The following is a 23,957-nucleotide window of genomic DNA, read 5'->3' as shown; positions in this document are numbered from 1 at the left end:
TGGTGAGGGCAGCAGCCCCGTGCCCTGTGCATTAACCCTGCCATATAAACCCTCTCCCCAGCTCGGCTGCATTTGCTCCACTGCCCTTTGACTGCTTTCCAGCCCCTGTTACCCGATTTCACAACGGGGTTGGTGGCAGCCCGTACTGGCTTAGAGCTGCTGCTCCTGTCTCTGCATTCCCTGCCCCGTTTTCCCTGTTTGCATGCAGACCTCCTCGCTGAGGCACTTTGTATTCTGCACGAAGCATAGACACTTCCATTGATACGTTTTAAAGTTCCTATTGCTGTTTATTATGATGGATAACTGGAGCAACACATATTTTCTCCATTCCCTGAGTTGGAAAAAATCAGCTGGGAAAATTTAGATGTGTTCTTTAGCAGGAGCCCCTACAGAGCCCCTGTGTTTCTGTCCCTTCTGCCCACAAAGCTTTTGACAACACACCTCCTGCCTTCTTGTTGCGGCTTTAAGCAGTTACCAGCCACCCTGTGCTGGGGCAGGAGGCCATCACTGTGCACATCTGCTCTCTTTCAGAACCATCCTTTCTCCTCTTCCCCATCCCGGCAGCCTGCCGGTGCCTGCCCACCTAGCAAGTCGGAGCATGTCTGGCCCCGATGGACAAGATGCAGAAGATGGCAGAACTGCTGAAGCTCGGGGACAAGGATGGGGAGGGGGCTCCGGGGGCTCCTTCACTCACTGGCTGCTGCTTGGCAGACAACAGGCTGACTCTGGATCTTTATCCGGATGGCTGCTGGCAGCTGCTCTGGCTGTTCGAGAGGCAACAGGCAGACGTGGTGCAGGTGGAGCTCCTCCGGCTCAGCACTAACAATCACCTGCTCGACGCCGCGCTGAGCATCCTTCCGCATCTGAAGCGCCTGAAGTCCCTGGTGCTCAAAGGTGAGTTCCTGGACCCCATCAATTAGCTTCGTGTTGGTGTTTAGCCATCTTTCCACATCTGCAGAACAAGATTCCTTAGAGCTTTTTTGCCCTGTGCTGGGGTATCGGCTCTTAGTCTCGCTCAGAGCTGCATGCGGATTTCAACAAGAATCAGCATCTAGACATTTATAACTTTCCTTTGCCTCTACAGCTGCGTGTGGACCAGTCTTTGGAGCCCGGTTAGGTTGATGCATTTCTTTATCCATCCTCTAGAAGAAGAGCATTTTTTTTGCACAGCTGTTTAAGGAGAGGGAAATTGAAAAGTATTTGATTTTTGATAAACGCTCAGCTTCTCTTTAATTTCTGTTAGTGTAATGAGCTGCCCTTGCTGTGGTCTGTTCTGAATCAGTCCTAATCCTTGCATTGTGTTAATGAGCACGGTCTGGGCACACACCAGGAGAAGCTGTTTGGTATTTTATCTAAAGCACAACTCAGGGTGTGTGTCATTCAGCATTCCCTAAGAACTGTTACACGTCGGAATTATAACATCTCTTGATTTCCTTATCTCTGAATTGTAGGAGGCTCTCAATATGAATGACACCATTTTTGTTTTAGATTGAATCATTTGATCTTTGGGAGGTAAAATTGTAATATCACGGGAGAGAAAAGAATTCAGGGTTCCAGCTGAAAGCTCTCATGACTGAGGTTCATTTCTACACCTACCACAGATGGCTTATAAAATCTCATACAGTTATTTTATTTATCTTTTCTCCTGCGGTAAGGTGAGGCTAATGGCAATGCCTTTTATGATACTTGTTTTGCCAGATGCACATGTACTCTGAACACCCTGAAGTGCAATAAAATAGTTGGACTACATTTTGTGATGCCCCAGGTACAATGTTTCTCTTAGACTGTTTACATTCTTTGCCATTATGAAGCGTAACAACAGTTGCCCTCTCCTATATACCTTCATGAGCAGAGCAGTGGAAGGAGACTAGGAGGCAAAGATGAGATGGAGAATTCTGTAAGCTTGCTTTGTGTGCTTGACTTCTTTTCCCAAGGTGCAACCATTCACCAGTCTGAGTTGGGAAGGATGTTCAGAGATTTGCAAGAGTGTGGGTCACTGCACTGAGTGATGGTATGTGTGTGGAGTGGCCTGGTTCTTTCTGAACTCTCCCCCACATGTGTTGAGCAGGGTTCTAGGAGTTCACTGTAATATCTCTATTATCTTCCCAGTAGATCTTTGTGATTATACCCTTTTCACAGATCAGGAAATGGAGGCAAGGTGCAGAAAACTTACCAAACTTTGTAGTCAGTGCAGCTTATTGTGATCAGAAGTTAAACATCATCTGAGTCTCCACGTTATAGCTTCAGAAAGGAGTGTTACACGAGGCTGGTGAGGTGTCCTCGTACTATATTGACTTCTTCCCCTACTTCCTTTTGCACCTAGGTGGCCTTGTCAGAGATGAATTTGGTTCGTGTCAGCGTGGCTCCCTGACAAGCTTACCACCAGATTTTGGGACCCTGAGGTGTCTCACTCACTTAGATCTCAGCTTCAATAGCCTCTCCACCCTGCCCAGCTGCATCCCTTGCCTCACCAGCCTCCGCATGCTCTCAGTGAGCCACAACAACTTGGTGGCACTTCCTGAGAACTTCGGCTCACTGAGCAAGCTGACTTTCTTCTCTGCTATGAAGAATCAGCTGAAGGACTTACCTCGGAGCATTGGGGAGCTGACAGCACTGGAAGAACTGGATCTCTCAGAAAATGCATTGGAACTTCTCCCTGAAGAGGTTGGAAATCTGCACAGCTGCACAGAACTGGATCTCTCTGGGAATCAGCTATCAAGAATCCCGGATTCTTTAGGTACCTGTTTTCTTAGGTGATAAGAAAGAGAGTCTGCTCAGTTTTTGATACAGGCCAGGATCCCTGAGCCCTTTGCCTCTGTTCCCAGGGTTGCTAGGACAAAGTGTCTGCTACATTAAAGCCAAAACGAGAGGGTTGTCCAAAAAAACCATGCTTGGTTGAGTCAGTCCCTGTGGGCATTAGTAGGTCATGCTTCTGTCAATCAAAAAGCTCCTAAGATTTTCCTGCAACCTAAAATAGTTGAGTTTAGCCTGGCTGATTTTTGGGAGCATCCAGGACTGGGAACAGAAGAGCTGGGGCTTAAGAGGAAGCAAAACAGCTTTAAATCAGGCTCTGTGTTATGGAGCGTAATAATCAGAAAGATCAACACAGTGGAATGGTGATACAGGAGATGTAATAACAAAGGGACTAGTGTGATAGAAAGGCATTACAAAGGAAAAGTGCTCACCCCTCTCTGAAGATCTGGGCTTGTAGGGAAAAATCCATAAGGGAAAGATCTCCAATCAGAAATCGCTTCAGAGTGGCAGTCAGCCCTAAATGAGATCTAAGAGAGGTGCAGCCAGGCTTCACCCCTTTTAGTCCCACAGCTGAGTTACCTTCACCTGTGGTCACAGGGCTGACTGGGTCCTTTCCCCAGGTACTCCATCAGTGCTTCAGGCCATGACTCAACAGTTACCATACATGGAGCAATCCACTGGGCCAGGTTCTTAATTCCAGTGTCCATCTTCCCATAGCTTTAATGGCTCTTGACTCCTCTCTTTCTGCCTAGGGTGGCTACACGGCTTCTCTGCTAGTTCAGCAGCCTTGTTTATTTTGGGAACTAAAGATAGGTAGAGCTATTGTGCCTTTCCCTTATTGTACATGTATGTGTGAGTGGAATGGAAATCTAGTGCTGAAAGGCAAGAGTGCATGTGTGTGGAGAGAGCTGACGTGCAATACAATTAACAGCATGGATGGGGAGTCATTACTTGTTCTAACCTGCAGCCAATTTGAAGTCTCTGCGGCGGCTCCATCTTCACAGCAATCTTCTGGTGACAGTCCCTGCATCGCTCGCCAACCTGCCCCACTTGTCCAGGCTTGATCTGCAGAACAACTGCCTCCGTTCTGTCCCCCCTGAGATACAGACTGCACCATTTGTGCACCTCCGAGGCAACCCCCTGGGAGAAACCGAGCTGTCCCTGCAGGCTGGTAATTGCAAGGCTTCTGCTTCCGTGGGTTTTGTCCAGCTATTCTCTTGCTGAGCACAGCATGGCATGAATGGATTTGGGTTAAAGAAGAGAAGCAGGGGGCAATCAGACTAGTGTTTATTTGTATGGTGTAATTAGTATGTGTAATGATTCATGCAGGTTTTTTTTTAATGAACCTAAGCCTGTTCCGAAGGTCTTGGTGATCCCAGAAACTGGCTTGCTAGTCCTGCTCTTTGGAAAGATTTCACAAGGAAAGTGAAAATTAGATTCATATGAAACAGATCTGTATGGTCACAATAACATAAAGATGGTAGTAAATATCCAAAAGGTTATTTATAGGAAAAACTCACCCATATGGAAGCCTTCAGTCTGCTGGGAACCACTGAGGCAATCTCCAACAAGCAGCAATCTCCAAGAGATGCTGCCTTAGTGGAGATCAGCCCTTACATGAGGTCTAGAGGAGGTGAAGTCAAGCTTCACTCCTGGGAGCACAGCTAAATTACTCTCACCTGTGCTCCCACAGCTGATCTGACACTCACCTCAGCTGATTAATCAGAGGTTCAGGCTGTGATTACCAATTTCCCATACACAGATCAGAAGGGTACATTAAGGGAGAATACTGGTTCTTGGAGTGGGTGCATGACCTTCAGGCCATAGTTGCACAGGAACAATCAGAGATGATTCAACTGTGCAGTTGTCTCTTGCTTTGCCCTTCTTCCCAGGCTGCAGGGCAGCAGCCCTTTCTCTGAGACAAATATGATGTATGAGCAGGAATCTGAGCAGAGTTTCACAATAGTGCTTACATTCACAACAGGTGCCATAGGTGATCAGTTGTGGCCCTGAGAGCTGCAGATCTGGTAAAGTGGAAGCTTTTCTAACTCCTAAGTTTTACCTGCATTTCCAGTATGCCCAGTGACCTCTTGGCTTCTTCCTATCCTCCTGCTGCTGCTTGATCTGAAGCCCACTACTGTGCAGGGTTCCTTTAGCAACTTGTGTCAGATTAAGATTAAGCCAAAACTGGAAAGTAAATGCAACCTTTCTTGCCTAACTTGATCTAAATAATACTTGCCTCCTCTTCCTACTGAAACCTGGATGCTGCAGATGAACCCAGTGCCACAGAGCTACGAAGACTATTTCTTGCATCAGAAGAGGACAGGTATGGTTTTTTACTAAAAACTTACATTACAGTAGTTACAACAAGGCCCCAGACAAGATTGTACATGGCAGACATTCTGTATGTGCACAGGCAGTTTACTGCCTCACTAGGGCAATCATAGAATCACCCAGGTTGGAAAAGACCTCAAAGATCATCAAGCCTAACCATAGTACCCTAACTCTAATAACCCTCATCTAAATCATATCCCTGAGCACAACATCCAAACAGCTCTTAAACACATCCAGGGATGACGATTCAACCACCTCCCTGGGGAGCCTATTCCAGTGTTTAACTACCCTTTCTGTAAAGAAGTGCTTCCTAATATCCAATCTAAACTTGCCCTGGCACAACTTGAGGCCATTTCCCCTCATCCTGTCACTTGTCACCAGTGAGAAGAGACTTGCCCCACTCTCACTATAAGCAACTTTCAGGTACTGGAAGAGGGTGATAAGGTCTCCCCTCAGCCTCCTTTTCCCCAGACTAAAGAAACACAAAGTAGGAGATTTCTCTGCTGACTTTTTGAAGGGTTGGAGTCATCGCAGTGTCACACATTCATGTATTTCTTCTGGAAGTTTCACAGTGACCTCTGAAGGTTGTGAAGTGGTCCTGGCCTGTGGCATCCGTTTCTACTTTCCACCGGAGGCTGCCTCTGACCCTGTGAGGATCTACTTCCGAACCCTGGCGCCAGACCCTCAGTGGGTGAAGCTGAGACACCATGATGTCCTGCTGAGCAGAGTCCTGGAGCTGCAGCCTCATGGGGTCAAATTCCAGCAGGTGAGAGCAGACACAGGCTGCTGCTGAACAATCTGCTCAGCAGAGTCTTTTTGGGAGATTCTTTTGGGACTTCAGAGCCAGCTATCCCCCTCAGTGCTATTTACAAGCAGCTGCAGGACTTACTGTCGAAGAAGCTGCACTGCAAAGACTCAAAGAACGCAGCCAGCTTCCATGGTACTGTGCTGTTCCGGCTCCTTTGCCATCCCAAGTATTTCTGCTTGAGCTGAGCTATAACCTTCCTCGCTCACAACCCTTTCTCCATGATTTTTAGCTTTTTAGCATTCGCCCTTAATCTGCTGGGAAAATGGCTCACGTGGTTCTTCAAAAGTCTGATTGTGTCATTTTCATTCGTGCTGGTCATGGCTGACAGCAACTCACTGGAAAGGTTACTTTGCCATTTTCTGCCCACAGGCTGCTTTTCCTGCAGTCACAATACACAGCACATCAGATGCCTCTTGTCACCTCCCCTGAGGCTGCATGACAGGGCAGATTCCCATCTCCTGCCCTACTTCCTGCGTACAGGCCATGCTCTTCCTCTTCTTGTTTGCCCAGCATGCTACTGAGCAGAGCTAGGCTTGATTTGAGGCTTTATGCTGGTGTCTTATGGGACTGCTTTTGTGCCAGGAGGTAGAGATCTGGATGCCATATACCTCCCCACACACTCTTCACCAGCGTGAGGTGGTTGTTCGGACCTTTAGTGGGCAGAGCTGGAGTGACCTGAGAACACGAGTGAAGAAGAAAAAGTCAAAGGTAAGCAGGCTAGAGAACTGGTGACATATCTTTCCTGCCACTCTCTTTGTTTTTGCCCACCTATGGGAGAGTCTGCTTGAAATATCACACTAGCTGAGTTTTGACTGGCTGCTATGAAATGGAGTGGATTTCAGCTGTAGGATTCCTTTCTCATGGAAGTGTACCTGCTGGAGGTGATAACTTGCTGCTCTGTCCATCCTGGTGCTCTTGTCTGTTTAGGTGTTATTGCTTCTATTTTTCCTGCCATTATAGTGTTATGTGGCATGCCCACATTTTCTCTTCTTCCCTGTCTTGTTACAGAAGCACATGGCTCACTGTAGTGTTCTTCACTTCTCCTGGTTCCTTGTTGTGTCTCGACTCGTGCAAAATGAATGTGAAGTGCCAGCAGAGGGGACACTGCTCTTTTCCAGCGTGGATCCAAACATCAAAGTGACCTTCCCTCCTGGAGCCACTGAAGAGACTCGCAATGTTAAACTGCAGGTACGTATGCCTGAAAAAAAGGAGCCTCTTGATGCAGCTGCTAACCTATGTCAAGAAGCAAAACATGAGGTGAAACGTCTGCCCAGTTGACACCAATATTAAAGTAAAACTCAGATGAAGTTCATTACACTTCCATTTCCCACCATGTCCTGAGCCAAGAGCTGTATTTGCCTGCTGAGTGCTTGGAAGTATTGTGTGGGAAATGAGGGGATTTGGGTGTCTGATTGCTCTTCTATCTGCGTTGCATTCTATGCTCAGGTTCTGCCAGTCTCTGCAGAAGAGATAGTGGAACTCACAGGTGATGCAGGATGCAAAGCCAGTCCTCTGCTCTGCCTCTCTCAGGATTCCCTGGTAGATTTCCTCAGGCCTGTGAGAATTCAGCTCCCACTCCCACCTGGGGTCACAGGTCAGTTTACTGTCAAAACTGGAAAACAGAAACACTGCGTGGAAAACAGCAAGCTAGGCATTTTGTTTGACTCTACTGTTAATAACAGAGTTTTAGCTTTATTTGCAGGAGCAACAAGGTACATTTGTGTGGTTGGTGCTGGTGCAGTGTGGTGGGAGCCAAAGGTGCTGAGGCCCAGCAGTGCTGGGAATCACAGGACCAGCAGCACAAGCTGGGAGAATTGCTGTGGCAAATAGATTTCCCTGCTGAACCATGTGTGTGTTTGGACTGCTGGGTTTGGCATGATGGATTGGAGAGGCACTTCTACAAAATGAGGAAATGCGTTGTAAAAGGGCTTTGATTTGTGACTGGGAATAGCTTGAAGCTGAAGATGAATGTGCTACCTCTGGTGATCTACTTTCTATTTTACTTCCTGCTGATGGATCAGATTCCGAGCCACTGCAGTCTTTCAGTTATTACATAGTTATACATGGAGCCATCTCCCACTCTGAGTACTAATGTGAAGAGCTTCAGATCAATCATAGATTTGCCTGGGATTCCTCCAGTGACACACAGAATAATCCATGTCTTCTAATTCCAGTTTTCTGTGCCATGTTTTGGCTTTCTTAGAATTACCCAGGTTGGAAAAAACCTTGAAGATCATCTAGACCAACTGCAGCCTAACCATAGTACGCTAACTCTAAAAACCCTCTGCTAAATCATATCCCCATGGCCTGTATATATGGCCTGTAGCAAACTCCCACAATAACATCACTATTGTTGGCCTTAGCTTTTATACTGATCCATAAGCTTTCAACCCTATCATCACCATTATAGATTTCCACACATTCACAGTCTTTTTTAACATAGAGAGTATACAGTGACAATAATGAAAAGATGGTAGCTGTAAATACCCAAAAAGTTATTTACAGGAAAAACTCACCCATATGGAAGCCTTCAGTCTGCTGAAAAACACCGAAACAATCTCCACCAAGCAGCAATCTCCAAGAGATGCTGCCTTGGTGGTGGTCAGCCCTTAAATGAGGTCTAGAGGAGGTAGAGTCAAGCTCCACCCCTTCTGGGAGCACAGCTAAATTACTCTCACCTGTGCTCCTACAGCTGACCTGACACTCGCCTCAGCTGATTAATCAGAGGTTCAGGCTGTGATTACCAATTTCCCATACACAGATCAGATGGGTACATTAAGGGAGAATACTGGTTCTTGGAGTGGGTGCATGACCTTCAGGCCATAGCTGCACAGGAACAATCAGACATGATTCAACTGTGCAGTTGTCTCTTGCTTTGCCCTTCTTCCCAGGCTGCAGGGCAGCAGCTGCCCTAATACCCTCATGACCACTATCAGGCATTTCCACAGCTGCCAACATGACACCAGCCCTCATGTTTTTCCTACAAGGGGGTGAGTCGTCCTCCTCCTTCACCAAGGGCCAAGACCTCAGGGGTTTAGAAGCACACCCCTCTCCTGCAAGCACAAGGACATTACATATAGTCTCCATATTAGTGACCCCAGCTACAACCCCACCCCCCTTTGTACCTAGTTTAAAGCCCTCTGGATGAACCTACCCAATACTATTAAGACCCCTTTTGATCGGTGGGAGAAAACACTCCTATAAGTTGTCAACCGGTCCAGTCTTGTGCAAACAGAGCCAAGGTCAAAAAGCCCGAACCCCTGCTGGGCACACCAAGCTCGGAGCCAGGTATCTTTTACTTCTTGTGAAGAATTAAAAGATTTTTGGGTATTGACTTGGCCTTTTTTGCGTGACTACCTGGTATTTGTGTGTCAGAAATGCATTAGGATTGAAAAGCCTCCAGTCCGCAGGCTTAGAGAGAGATAAATCTTAATAGCCCTAAGCATTGATGACGAGAATCGTGCAGTGCGTCTCTGTTGTTGGAGAATATTGTGGCATTCAGATTGCCTTATTCTTTTATTACTGCTCTTCTTTAACTGAGTCTTGATGCTGTAGAGAAAAGATGAGACTTAACTGGTCACTTTTAAAAGGTAAATCACACATAACTGTGGCTGGGTTTGAGAAGCCCCGAATAAAGGTAGCAAGGCATGTACATATATTCATCTCACGTTAAAGAATTCTGCTGTATGCAACAACTTTTGATCAGTGCTGTCTTTAGGGCTAAAGTTGGATTGTTCAAGGCTGCATCTTCTTCGTGGGGATGTGGAGGGCCAAACTTGGGATGACATCACCAGTCAAGTGGTGCTGGAACTCACTCATCTCTATGCAATATTTGAAGTCACCCACTTCTCCTGGTAAGTGCGGGATTAATTTCAGTCCTCCTTGTCTGGCAATGCAGAGAAGTCCAGATTTGCAAGCGTAGTGTCTTTTGAGCAAATGCGCTCAATTTATTGCTTCCCACTCGGAATCTGTAATCCTTCAGCTACAGGTTTCCAGACCACATTCCTCTCATCTCCCAGTTTCACCATTTCTTCCTCACTGCCCTTGGCCTTCTTCACTTTAAATACATCCTTCCCCCTCAGTCTGAGTACTTACAGTCTATCATCCAGACTCAGAGGATAAGACAGCTGCTGAAGCGTTGCTTGAGAAACCCATCTTCTCTAAAATCCTGATTTGATCTTTTCTCCTGTGAAGAAATGATCATTGAAGACCCAAACTATTGACAGTCTCATGGATATGACACCAACTTCTCTTCCTAGGCAGGATCCATCCTTTTTCTTAATTCCTTGTCTGGCAGGTACTGGCTGTGGTACACCACCAAGACCTACATAGGAGGCATTGCCAAGAAAGTTTACGAGCGGTTACGTATGTATCAGGTGAACTTCATTGCTCTGCAGAGGAAGAAGGATCCTGAGCAAGTCCTGCTACAGTGTCTCCCCAAGCACAAGGTCTGGTATGGGTTGCATTGCCTTTCTCCTAAGCTCCCTGGGCCTTCTTTTGTAGTATGTAAGGGCAACAATGTGCCAGATGGTCCTGCTCACCAACCCAGCGTCATGGCTGAGGTATGCTGTTATCACTCTGTATTAGTAGTGTGATTCCAACTCACTTTCTGCAGAGAATAGGTTTTTAGTGACATACTACAAGAGGAGAATGGTAGCAAGTAAATCCCATTCTTTGAAGGCTTATGACCTGTTAAAAAAGACAGAGGTGTTGCTGATGATACCTTTTCTTTTCTGTAGTAAATGTGTCTGGTACAGAGGATGTGGGGGTTTGTTCATTTGTTTACATCCTTTCTGTGGGAAATCATTTTTCTAAATTGAAGGTGAGTGAGGGGAACATTGTAGGCATAGGGACGCATGTCTGGGAACAGATATTTGCTTCAGACTAAAGGTGGGGTCTTGTGTTGTCATCTTTGCCAGGTTGACCCCGTGCTGAAGAAGCTGCAGGACCGCTACCGAGGACCTGAGCCATCTGACATGGTGGAAATGTTTGAAGGAGAGCAGTTCTTTGCAGCGTTTGAGAGAGGCATTAGCATCGATATGGGTATGGTAGTGCTGGGCTCCTTGCTGTTCCTGCCTCTCTGACTTTCCTAGCTCCAGGCCTGCTTCTTCTGGGAGCTCTGCTTGCAATGCAGGTGCGAGCTGAGGATCCCATCACACGCCTTCCCTAGTCTTGCCTTTCATTATTGAACTTGGTCTCCACCTTGTGGCCATTCTCCTCTTTCACCCATAGGACCTGCTTTCTCCACAACCAGTTTTCTGTTTATGCCCAGAAATGATACGGGGATTAGCATTCTTTCAGATCTCAGTAGGAGTGGACGGTAGCAGAAGAGCTGCTGGTGGATGATGGGTTGTTGCCTAGGCTTGGAAATATGCACACTTTTCTGCACAGGTTGAGTGTTGTTTGCTTCTCTGACACAGATCGCCCTGACTGCGTGGACGGACGTCTCTCATTTATTTTTTACTCCCACTTAAAGAACATGAAGGAAATCTATGTGACTTCCCCTGTAGATAGAAAAGGCCAAGCTGTAAAAGGCCAGGTGAGCAACAACTGACACTGACATTTTGTTTCCTTCTTCTTCACCATCCTCATCGCTTTTATGATGCTCCACATGATGATCTCTGAGCTCTGGGCATGACTCTTCTGCTCTTTCCTATGGCTGTGCATTTCATTGACAATACCTGGAAGAATCACTCATCAGGATAGCTCACTGACTTTACATTCCTGCCATTAACTCTTTGGGTGTTGGCAGAGCCCAGCCTTTATAGCAGAAACTTCAGTGCCCCTCCCAGTCACGCTTAATTGGGAGGCCATGTTTATGGACTGAGGATAGATGAATTTCTCACCTATCATAGAATCATAGAATCACAAGGTTGGAAAGGACCTACAAGATCATCTAATCCAACCATCCTCCCTTTACCATACCTAAAGAATTCACTCGTTCTCAGACAGAAACATTATGCTGCAAACACATTTGCCCATTGCGCTTGAATTTGAGTCTCACTGCATGCTTTCTGTTTGCAAAGGTGTCTTTCTACCGAGGGGCAGTTCCTGAGAGCATCCCTGAAGATGCCAGCAGGAGGAGGAGAGGACCAGACTCCCACTGGCTCGCTACTCTGCCCATCAAACTGCCTGTGAGTTAGTTTGTCTCCTAATCTATATGAGGAAAGAGCAGGGCCTTCCTGCTCAGCCAGTTTTGTCTTCCATTATGACAATGGATGCAAGGGTTGATTGCAATAAATCACTGCCCATCTAAATGAAAGAAAGTGTCCTCTTTTTGAGATATTTTTGCCTGCAAAGGAAGTTTTCTGTAAGTAAAATGAAGGGTTGAGTTGTGGTGGTAGATCACTGATACACAGCCAGACACACTTCCTTGAATCTTCTTACATCAAAGTTCTATCAGATGTGCAGAGAAATCTCCCATGTGCTTTTTCTTTGTCATGGTGGAAATATTCCACTCTCCATGACAACTTCTCAATGGAGAAATATGAGTAACTGGGAGCAGTCTTCGACCCGTGCCCATCTCGCCAGTCAGGGCACTTGGAAGGATGCATAGTGAGGGAGGGTGGATCCTTTGAATGTATGAAGAATGTGGAGGAGGAGGAAGTGTCTGTTTTGTTTATGCAGTTCTTAGTCACTCAGCTCATGCTGGTGAGGAAAAGAATGGCCTAGGATGAGGTAGTTACAAGGGCTGGTCCTAAGTGTTCTGCTGTGAGCCACTGGCTTCTAGAGGGCAAGCCATGTTTTACAGTAAGAAAGGCACTGTCTTACTTAAGCTTACTTAAAATGAAAGCAATTTTCCAGTATGAGCTGTGAGTATGAGCATTATGATCTGATACTTTTCCATGGCACTGAGCGCTGCTGATCACTGCCAGTGTGAGTGCTCATTGCTTCTTACAGCTGTCCCTTTGGCCCTAAGTTAAAATCTTCCACCCTCCCAGTACAGGACAGAAAGTTTCAATGCGGAGGCTGAATAACCACCATGTTCTGTGAAAATGATTTTTTTAGCAGGTTCTCTTTCTCTCTTCTCTTACGACACAGAGATTGAAACCCCGTTGGGGCGAGACCTCCAGTTCATCGAATGGTTTCTCCTTCCCTCCCTTGAACCTGGGCAGTGCTTAGACTGGCTACCTGACACAGGCAAACCTGCTGAGCATTGCCAGGCGTGTGGGAGCCAACTGAGAGGCCATTGGCCTGAACCTGGGCTTGACCTATCAGCAGGTAGAGCGCATAGGATACAATAACAGGTAAGATGGGACACAAGAATCAACAGCACATGTAGCTGCAGTGAAGTAACATAAATTAATGCTTGATTAATGGAAAGTTTTTTCACTGGTGTTGTTTCATTGGATAAAAGATGGGTTAGCTAACAGTTCTTCCCAAAGCGTTACATTTTTCATGTAAAGCTGATTAGCTGAAAAGACAGTCCACGGAGGACACTGTGTCTGAATTACTTTATTGTGGGGCTTCAGCCATTGGCTTAGACTCAGGTAAAGCCTCTTTGGGTTGCCAGTAGGAGAGAATGTCTTGGTTATGTCCCTGCTTTTCCTTTTCTTCAGAGAGGACCTTGATAAGCAAATCCTGAACATGCTTTTCTCATGGGCCCAGCAAAACTCAGAGGATCCTGACTGTGTGAGCAAGCTGATCACAGCCATGAAAGAGAGTGGCCGCCAGGACATTGCTGATGAGGTCGAAACCATCATTGAGCTGGGAAGGCAGAAATACAGGGAGTCCATCCGCCGTGTGGGCTTGGAGCAGGAAAGCAGCACTGAAGACTCTGCCATAGCCATGACATAGCACCTGGCAGAAGGGAACAGGTTTTTTTAATAGGGAAATCTCTAGTTCTAACCTAAGGATTTTTGCTCCAGCACCTGCCAGGCTTGTTAGATGAGACTTGTACACTTGTGTCTTTGACAGACTTACAGTCTTATTTTACGAAGATGTGCAGATCCATAATCCTGAAAAGTCCTTAACTTGCCTAAAAGTAAATTTTCCCTTGCAGTTTCCAAGAGAGATAGTAAAGAAGTTTGCAGAGCTTTGTGAAAAGCATGATATCAATTTTCATTTTATAAACTGGTCTGGCCAGATGTAACATTAGCATTGTTGTGGGATTGGCATCAACTGTGCTGAGCAAACCTCCCAGTTTTGTGATTTGTATACCTTGTAAATGGCTGTAAGCATTTACTGCTTTTTAACTGTGCAGTGACTGACTACTGATGTGCCCTTCCTGTTACACATCTCATAATATGCCTCAACTAATGGCCCACTAATGGCAGTGGGAAGTTACACACAGGCTGTTTGGATGTCTACTGTAATCTACATATGTTCAGCTCAGTCAGATTAGGTTTGAATTCAGCATATCCCACCCTCTGAGCAGTATTTAAAGGGATATTCTCAGTCTGAAAGCTTGTATAAAAATGTCAGCTTGTAACATCCAAAGTCAAGCTGCAGCTTTAGGTTTGAGTCGTGGTGCTTTCTTCCCCTTTGCCCCCAGTGAATAATCATCAGTGATCGAATGCTGTATTTCAGACATGTAAACAATGCTACTGAAAGAGGGGCATAAAATTATTTCTTTTTCTTAAGGCATTCCATCATCTGACGCCATGGAGTGCATGGAGTGAATGCTACAGCACTGGACAAGGCCATGCTTCCCCTCAGGTTTTGTGCTGGGTTTATGTCAGCAGTTGTCTTTTGAGTGCATGTAATCTCTGGTAGCGTGTCATAAATTCTTGCCTGGAATTCTGATGTATACCAGCAAGGTATTTGTTTCTAACTCCAGTTCTGGAGGAGATGCATTTGGGCATATTGCTCTCATTAGAAATAAAATAAGCACTTAATTGTTTCATGTCTTTGCATGGTCTGCTATTCCATTTGAAGTATGAGAAATACACTGGTGTGCTGGGCAGTGCTTCGTGGAAATGAAGAGAGGAGCTCTTGTTTGAGTACCCCTGGCTGCAGGACAGACTCCAGCTGACTTAATGGTGTCATCATAGTCAGCTTCGTTGTGCTAAAGAGGAGCTAATCAGGAGGCACATTTAGGGTGTAAGCTTTAAAGGCTGAAAATATGATGGGGCTCATGGGGACCAGATCTAGGCAGTGCAAGTGCTGCTGGGGGGGGTTAGTGTGCAGATGTATCGTCATAACTTGTGCTGGTAACATGAGAGGGATATTAAGTAACTACCTCAGAGATGTATCATCCCCAGTCTGCTGCTGCATAGCAGCTGCTGGGCTGGGTGGCCTTGCAGCTGGTTGGTCTTCTCCTTGCAGCGATGCTGAGTGAAGTATTCAGCTGAGAATATGGAGCTGCTGGGAAATCAGAGCAAACCCCCAACTGCTCTTTTTCTTCAGCTGACTTGGCATCAAATATTTGCACTGGATGAAAGTCAACAAGAAACTTGTTCTTTCCAGGTGTGTTATCTGTATCCATAGACTCTTGGAGACACAGTAACTCCTTAAGCCTGTAGCTGGTTGCTATGGGTGGGAAATGCTGGTTACAGTTGCAAAACATGGTTGAAGCAGCAACAAAAATGAAGTGGCAAATGAAGAAGTCTGGTGGGCATCATGAAGATGGAGAATGTTGCCTCTGGCTTCCTTCCTTGCCCTAGGTCTGAAGGTTTAACCCTTGCTGATAGTTGCTTTGGGAGAGTGAGGCTGGAATCCTTCTGCACAGTCTGTTCACTGAACATAAGAGCAGCTATTGCCTTTCCCAGCTGGGAGACAGCAGAACTGTAAAGTGCACAAGGTGCAGGAAGGATGCTTAAAAAAGGGTATTATAGAGCAATTGTTATTCTATTCACAGCAGTGTTACATCTCTTGGGAAGGAATGTTGTGTAGGCGGTTGCTATCCGCTGTTTCTCAACTAGGTGGCACCAAATGAAATGATCCAACATCACCTGCAAAAAGCAAAAGGTGCTTTTTCCCCACTGTGCGTCGTTCTAACGCTGACTCATTGCTGTGAAATGTTTGAGGCCAAAATATAAATGTTGTGTTCAGAAAGTAATTGGATAAATTGGTGGGGAAATGATCTGTTAAAAGCCAAATGAATACACAGAGCTGAATGCATTCCCATGTGGAGGGACTGAAAGGCTCGAGCTGCCTTTCTCAGGCAGGAGATGAGTAAGATGGCAACAATGGAGTAGGTGGAAAAACTGAAGCAGGCAGAGGAAGCAGATAAGACATCTCTACTTAATAGTTTCCTCTAGAAAGTCAAGGTGGTGTTGCAAGTCCTGCTCCTGCTGCCCTGTGGACGTGGGAAGACCATGCTTGATTTGGGTCAGAAACAACATTGGTATTTATAGCTGTTTTTAATAAAAACACAAATAGCTTGAGAAATGGTTGAGTTCTATGTTATGTCATAATCCACAAAGCAGATGTTAGGAAAAGGTAGCAGGATGCTGCAGGTCCACCCATAGGACAGACTCAGCTCCAAAGTAGCACTGAGAGCTTCAAGATAATAATACTGCCCTGATAGAGCTGAAGACATTTCCAATGTCTTATCAGCTCATGGCAATAAATGGATGCAGCCTCCAGTTCCCTGTCAGCAGCCATGCCCAGAGCAGGACCTGGAGGTTGATCTCACAGCCAAGACTGTGCCATTCATTGGCGCTCAATAAACAAAAGTGCCCTGCTTCTTTATGAGGGAGATAAGCATGCAGTGCAGAAAGCCGCTTTCCTTTGTGCTCTCGGGACTGAGTGTAGGAGTCAGAGCTGGCTGCTGAGCAGGGCTGGAGGTGTCGAGGCACCACTGCTTCAGGAAACCCAATGGAGAACAGTGTGGGAGTGGGGTCTGTAGGGTCAGGCAAGCTGGGACTATGCCAGGCACAGAGAGACACTGCACTTGTCTGGGTAGCTCTTCCTGGGCCTCAGCATAACTGAGTTGCAAGATGTTACTGTCTCTAAATGTCACAGGGGAGAAAATTCCACTTGTAGCCCTTTTTGGTGAGCAGCCATGGAAACGTGCATTTATTTATTTACTCAGAGACTAACAATGCTGAGCCCTGATTTTCCTGTTTTCACTGAGAAAAAGTGACAGGAGGGTTTGCTGGCCAGTTAGTGAAGAATGCTTGTATGACTCAAGCATCAAGGGCTTTCCTCCTGTTGTTTGTTAGGCTTTTGAATCAGATAGCTTCTAAAAATACAGCTCCCTTCAGGACTGATGGCCAGAGGGGGTAGACAGACCATCTACGTTGGCTCACCTGCATGGTTCTGTGGTCTTGGACCCTTGGGGGTGATGGCCAGGTTTGAATCTGTGAATCAGTTAATGAGTCTTTGAATCAATTAAAGCTCTTTTGCTGTACTTTCAGCAATCGGATGCTGGATGCCTCCCATATCCCCTCTGTGCCCTTACCTTTGGCAATCAGTCTTGTAGTCTCAATGAAGACTGGGCTTATTTGAGATTGATTTTTCTTGGAAACGATGTTGACTTGTGCTAATAGTCTGTTAATGACTCTTCAATCTTTGTCAGTTAAATTGTCTATCAGAACCATTCTCTTGTCCAGTATGGCCACTAGGCCACAATATCAGCAACCGAGCTCATCAGATTTGTCTTTTTTAAGCCTTTGTTTAATACCCACACTAATCATGCACTGGAAAGTTCATCAGCACTCCATAACTTACCGAAATAGAAAGCAATGCAAATGGGGAAGGAAGCTGAAAAATGAAACCTCTGGCAAGCTTCTTCCTGTAGGCAGACTGAATTCGATGCACTTCCTTGGCAGTGCAAAAACAACCCATATTCTCTTTGTCAGCCAGGCTGATGCTTTCCCCACTGTCAAGAGATGTGGGATTTTGAGATTGCAGTTGTGCATGGGGAAAGGCACGGAGCAGAGAAACACAAAACACTCGCTGAGCCTCTCTGGGCGTTGGAATCACATTGTGCAGGCAGTATCTCTGTGTAGCAGGGTCTGAGCTCTGCTCCCTGCCACGCACAGAAAGGTAGAGGTGTGAGCCATGGCAGGGGTCCTGCCTGGACACCATGTCAGATCAAACCTCACAGGTCAGTGCTGCTTTTGAAGCTCCTCTTTGGTCACGACAGTATTAAATTTATTTTGTGTGTGGCAGGAGAAAAAAAAGCATGTCTGAGAGCACAGGAAACCTTGACAACCTGGCACTTGCTGAATATGAATTCTGTTCCTCTGCTTTTTTTTAATCCCCTCTCTTAAAAGCTGCCAGAGGAAACAGGTCCTTTGCTCTGTGCAGGTTACAAAGAGCAGTTGTTGTTATGCAGCAGAACCAAAAATAAAAGTGGGTGATTCTGCAGTCCTATGGAAACTCAGATTAAAGCAGGGCAGTGTTAACCTGTTCCTTGCCAGGGGACAGCACTGTCCAGCCAACCCATCTAGGGGATGGCAAGTTATGATAAACAGCACAATTGTTCCCCTCTACCCACAATGAGTTCAGCTCAGCTTTAGTCCCACTGTGTACAGCCAAGTGAAACCCACTGATGCCTTTGCAAATCATGCTGGTGGAGTGGGGACCCAAAGAAGTGCCTACAGTGGCAGATGCCTGGATCTTCTCTGCCTGGCTCTGCAACCTCTTGTGGGGGACACATTGTGCTTCCAGAGCTGAAAGGTTTGAGGAGACCTGGGGAGAGGCAAGAGGGGAAAGAAGAACAAGGAGGGTTGTACCTGAGTTTTCCAGGAAGGCAGAAAATCTTTTTCTGCAGTGGCTGGCCTTGCTTCCTGAAGGAAACAGTCCATGTCCTTCCATCAGATGAGTCCCCTCTAGTTGCACTGTGAGTGGGTGAGTGGCTGTGTCCCCTTGCCCCAGCATGTCCACACATGGGGATGTTGGTCCTGGGACGATGCTCAGACAAATAAACCCCACAGTGCACGGAGTCTCCTTCCAGAATAGCTGCTGAACAATCAGGAACCAGCATTCTGGAGACAGCTTTGTCTCCATGTTCTGAATTTCCAGGTTGAAAGCAGTCCATCTCATTAGCACTAGCATCTCATATTTTACTGACCTCTGGTTGGCATCTTCTTCTCACTTTAGGTAACAGGTCTGATTGTGATAACAAGCTTCTCTCATTTTCAGGCACGTGCACACCTCAGACATGTCTGGGCATTTGATCACAACTCCATTTCATTGCCATTTCTGTATACACGGTGTGCTTGTTAGCCTTGTGCTCTATTATCCTTTCCTCAGCAGTGTGATGTCAATGACCATCATCCCAAGAGCTCACCAGGGAGCTGGGAGCTGGCTGATGGGAGGGCTGGCTTGGTGAAGACCCATTATCAGGGTGAGGACCACCAGGAGACTTTGCACATCTCTCTCGTGTTACAGAGCATGAGTTCAGCCTGTGCCCTGGAAGCAAGGACCTGATGTCACGGGCTCGCACAGCACCTCCATGCACAGCTTTCTGTGCTCAGGTTGGTCGTTACTGCCGTTTTTTTGTTAAACCCTGCATGGAATTTAATGAAGAAGGAGGAGGGGATGGCAGCCGTGTTTGGCCGCAGATCTGAGCCCCCGGAGCTCCTCTCCCCTGGGCCTCGCAGTGCAGGCCCCGGCCCTGCTCCTCGTTGTCGTGGCGACGCGGTGGCGGCTGCGGGCGGGGAGGGCCCAACGGTGACGGGCGGGGAGTCCGCCCCGCTCTTCCTGCGCTGAGCGCGGCCACAGAGGGCAGAGCTGAGCCGAGCCGCTCCGAGCAGCACCGAGCCGAGCCGGAGGGAGGGGAGCTCCGTACCCCGCTTCACACCGGCTTCGGGCCCCGGCGGGAGCCCGCCGCTGCCAGCCCGGTAAGTGCGAGCCCCCAGTTCGATGATCACCACCGCCCAGCCCGCAGGGTGTCCGCCGATCTCCTGCAGCGGGCCCATGGCTACGGATCGCCCCGCGCCTCCCCATCGCGGGGACACGTGTGCTGCGGGGCGGCCGCTGCTCTATGGAGCCGTTCCGTGCTGCTCTATGGGGCCGTTCCGTGCTGCTCTATGGGGCCGTTTCGTGCTGCTCTATGGGGCCGTTCCGTGCTGCTCTATGGAGCCGTTCCGTGCTGCTCTATGGAGCCGTTCCGTGCTGCTCTATGGAAGCCGTTCCGTGCTGCTCTATGGAGCCGTTCCGTGCTGCTCTATGGGGCCGTTCCGTGCTGCTCTATGGGGCCGTTCCGTGCTGCTCGCTGCGCCGTAGCTGGGACGGGCGGGTCGGCCTCCGTTCCACGCTGAGCTCCTTCCTAAGCCGGCTCTTGGAGGTAGGTCAAGGTTATTACCGCGGATGGGAGCGTGGAAGTGTGGATAGTTTCTGGGGTTTCCTCAAGGTCACCCCTGGAATGGGAGACCCCCAGCATCCTCTCATCCTCTGCACCCTGCGGATCTGCTCGGCTCGTGGGAATTGGATTTTCCAGTGCCCCAGGCCTCTCTGCTGCAGGGGGTTCGACATGTGTTTCCTGCGCCCTGCCACGCTGTCAGTCTGACAAGCATCAGAGCAGGATGCCAGCTCTACGTTTGGCCTAAAATCTCAGTTTCTTTGAACTCTCTGGCAAAGGCTGAGCTGCTTGCTGACACCTCTAGGCTGGCTTTGCCACGAGGATCTGACCTGTCACACTGTGACTGCCAGGGATGGAAGCTGCAGTGATTCTGATCCACTGCATGCTGTTGGTTTACGCCTCCTAAGTGCTCTTCTTGGCAGTGGCAAGCAAAAGGCAATCAAACCAGAATGGTGCTGGGCTGATAACAGCGCATCGTGTGGGGTTGGCTTGCAGTTGTTCTCTCGGTCGTAGGTTGTTTTGCTTTTCCTTTCTACAGTGACCTGAAAGAAGGTTGCAGAGAGGTGGGTCTTGGCCTTTTCTCTCAGGTAACAGTGATAGAATGAGAGGGAATGGCCCCAGGTTGCACCAGGTGAGGTTCAGGTTGGCTATTAGGAAACATCTCTGAAAGAGCAGCGATGCACTGACACAGGCTGACCATGAAGTCACCATCCCTGGAGGTGTTCAGGAAACATGGAGACTGTTGGGGGTGATGATGGGTTGGTGGTTGGACTAGATGATCCTAGCGGTCTTTTCCAACCTAATTGATTTTGTGATTCTTTGGTGCTGAGTCCCTGGGCTTGTTTATTTACAGCATGTTGGTCACAAGGAGATGTGCTGTGTTCTGAGGTCAGCACTCCGGGCAGGGATGGATGGCTGTGCTGGGACACAGAGCATGGTTGGATCATAACTTGGAGCACGACCCTGCTGTGAGGGAACATTCATGGCCTTGTTTGACACCTGGCAGCCTTGCTAATGCCTTAGTAAGAAGCCAGAGCCCTAGAAGATTGTCCCACTGCCACTTTAAGAAGGGATAGCGTGCAATATTGAGTTACACAGAGGTAGGAGTCACTGGCAGCTTGCTAGGGTCATTTGTTCTCCTTCTCCAGCCGCACTCAGGTTAGTGTATGAGATGGGGGAAATACCTACCTGACCTGGCATCCTTGGTTAGAGGACCAATTTTACAGATCCCTTAAGAAAAGCTTTTCCATGAGGGGTAAATCCTGATCAGAGTGCATGATGACTGTATAGTGCTGGGAAAGCAGTTTATTGTATCCTGATGTGCTGGAGTGACTGATGAACTGCTCCTGTGTCTCAGTAAGGAGTGTCAAGGTATGGTGGAGTGCTGCTTTCTCTCCTCTTTGGGTCCCTCCTTTCACCGATGCAGTGTGTGGTGTACTGGGAGAGTCATCCCGACACTGAGGGCTCTGAGAAGCCTGTGCTGAAGTGAGGCAGTGCACCCAGGTTACCAGCAGCTCCTCTTGGCCATGCTGCAGCTACTCAGCCCTGGAAGCAGAGATATGATTAATGGCCGTCTTCAAATTAAGTGCTCGACTGCTTCAGGGCTGGGTTCTAAGTGCTGCAAGTAGTACGGGCAGATCTCCCACGTGCATATCATGTATACAGGGCTCAAATTCCTCAGTGCTCTATTTCGTCACTGAGATGCGTAGCCTTCCTGCTCTTACAGCACACATGAGAGCAGTCTGCAGCCCATGCTCTCGGCCACGACCCCTTTGGCAAGGCCGTTTTGGTGAAGCCATTGTGCTGCTGTCTTTGTTTTCCTTCTTTTGCCAGGTAGGCTTATTTGCAGTGCCCAAGTTCATCCACAGCTTTGCCTTGTTTCCTGCTCTGTCTTGGAGGAATCACATGAGAAGGGACAGGAGGAGAAGAATATAGGTCCTTGTCTCTGCACTGCCTGGTTCTTTACTCATACCTGTGGATGTGCTGCTTGCACACTTTGGCAGAGCAGATGGAGCAGCTCCATGCTGCCTGATAGGCAGGGTGGAGTGGAAACAACTTGTCCTAAGCCACATGCAAACTGAGAGCTGGTTTGGTGCCATATTCAGCGCTCCTTGAATTATGGCAGGTAGAGATTTATGCAGTAAAAAGAGGGAAGTGTGTTTAGAGATATTTCAGCGCTAACCGTGAATTTGGGTTCTGCTTTCTCCCTTGCCACAGACTCAGGCTTAGAGCGTGACTGCGGATAAGTAGAACAAAGTTTGTCTCTGACCCTGCAGTCTACCAGAAAACAGCACTTACACGATCCTGCCACAGTTGCAGAAGATACAATGTGACTTAATAAATGGTTTCTTCTGGGTGCTTTGTTTTCCTGTTGCCTTTGTTGCCATTCTTCCTAAGAATGGGGACAGCTTCCTTATCCACATTCAGGGTAAGCTGAGCTCTTCTCTGTGCTGTGAGGCAACACGAACACTTGTTGATTCATCTCATCCCTGGAGAACAGCTGTTGTTTATGAAGGCTATCTTGCAAGGGTGGTAATTCTTCTAAAGGACGTAAAACACGCTGTGTTCGCCCGACCCTCTTGCCCTGAACTGTGTCCCGCTTGCTTTTGCAGCAGCTAAATGTGTGCACGGCGTGGGCAGCTGTTGTCTTTTTGATAACACTTCTCTCTAAAAATGAAAATCCAGTGATATCCCACCCTGATTCTCCAGTACTGCCAGAAGAGATTACTTGGACACAGAAGTAAGGAACGCTGCAGAAATGCCAGACACTGTATAAATAACTAAACTCAGCCCCCAGCCCTTCCCAAGAGAGAAACGGTCTGCAGAAATACTTCAACAGATGGTCTGGGTTTGGCTATAGAAGGGGTGGGAAGAGATGCCAGGCTGCTGCTGAGCTCCACGTGGGCATGTGTCCAAGTGTGATGGGCGCCGTGCTGTGTGCCAGCCCCATTTGCAGCCCCTCCATGCTGGGGAGGGCACCTGTGTGCTGCTGGGGTAGACTCAACGCTGCTGATGTGTGCTGCATGCCTGGTGAGCGTGGGACACAGGGGATGGGCAGTTTCCCATGGTGGCAGCCCCAGCTGCTTCCACTCGAGGTTGTGAATTGAAGCCCAGTAGAAGAAGCCTCTGTCCCAGGACTGGAGTGGAGCAGTGTTTCTGCTTCTTGCATTGCAGAACCATCAGTAGGCTCTCAGAGCAGCATGCCCAATGCTCATCTCTCTGGCAGACCAGTTTGGAATGTCTGATATTCTTGCCAGCTCCTGCCACGTGTTCTTCAGTGAGGTGGTATTGGCTGGTGGTTGGAGCAGAGCAATGCTGTGTGTATCATGCACCTTGGGGTGGGTTTTTTGGACACTCTGAGAACAAGTCTCATTCCTAAACAATGCAAGATGAATCCCTTCATGAGGATGCCAGGTGTGCCTGTTATATGTGAATATACATCTGGCAGAACTGCACTGTGCACATAGAGCAGCCAGGTAAGGAGTTAGTATCTAGAGAACAACTTGCCAAGTTTCATCTTATTTCTTTTTTTCTTCCTCTTCCTTGTTTTCCTTTTTCACGTTACCCGTCTCCTTCTGTTCCATACCAATGAGCAGGACTGAGTGTGTTCTTTGCCTGTAGCCTCCTAAATGCATTTTCCCCCTGCTGGGAGCTCCTGCCTGCATGCAGTCTGCTGAAGGCTCTGCTGATTCACAGCTCTCTGGGTGAGGAGGGAGCTGACGGATGGATCACACTGCAGCCTCCAGAGCTGCCAGGCAGCGGTCACAGTCCCCTTGGCAATTCCCGGCTTGTCACAGAGCACGTCTAAGTTTCCCCTGCAGAGCTGCTAACCTCTTTAAGGAGCAACGTGACCCATGTGGGGCT

At 47.8% G+C, this 23,957-nt stretch overlaps 2 protein-coding genes and 1 long non-coding RNA gene across 3 annotated transcripts in view; 2 read left to right on the top strand and 1 right to left on the bottom strand.

The window, feature by feature from the left end:
* Window positions 1–262: 262 nt before the first annotated feature.
* LOC107314511 lies at window positions 263–3,828 on the bottom strand. Its single transcript, XR_001555472.2, has 3 exons — window positions 3,716–3,828; window positions 2,588–2,748; window positions 263–1,170 (listed from the first exon to the last, which is right to left on the bottom strand). It is a non-coding gene; the product is annotated as an uncharacterized LOC107314511 (long non-coding RNA).
* On the top strand, window positions 584–14,741 carry PIDD1 (p53-induced death domain protein 1). Its single transcript, XM_032444731.1, has 15 exons — window positions 584–894; window positions 2,324–2,737; window positions 3,722–3,925; window positions 5,026–5,080; window positions 5,653–5,854; window positions 6,479–6,604; window positions 6,905–7,084; window positions 7,343–7,490; window positions 9,615–9,750; window positions 10,194–10,344; window positions 10,816–10,939; window positions 11,317–11,435; window positions 11,923–12,030; window positions 12,938–13,143; window positions 13,456–14,741. The coding sequence occupies exons 1-14, from the start codon at window positions 612–614 to the stop codon at window positions 13,016–13,018; spliced, it is 2,331 nt and encodes a 776-aa protein (XP_032300622.1). The 5' UTR covers window positions 584–611; the 3' UTR covers window positions 13,019–13,143; window positions 13,456–14,741.
* A 4,756-nt stretch (window positions 14,742–19,497) lies between these two features.
* The window catches only part of SLC25A22 (solute carrier family 25 member 22), a 34,181-nt gene continuing 29,721 nt past the window's right edge, over window positions 19,498–23,957 (top strand). Inside the window, exon 1 of the mRNA XM_015863774.2 lies at window positions 19,498–19,632. The gene's annotated coding sequence lies outside the window, so the exon portion shown is untranslated. The remainder of the gene's footprint in view (window positions 19,633–23,957) is intronic.

This window comes from Coturnix japonica, chromosome 5 (assembly GCF_001577835.2).
Source record: "Coturnix japonica isolate 7356 chromosome 5, Coturnix japonica 2.1, whole genome shotgun sequence".
NCBI lineage: Eukaryota > Metazoa > Chordata > Aves > Galliformes > Phasianidae > Coturnix > Coturnix japonica.
This window is presented reverse-complemented; position numbering and strand designations above follow the sequence as displayed.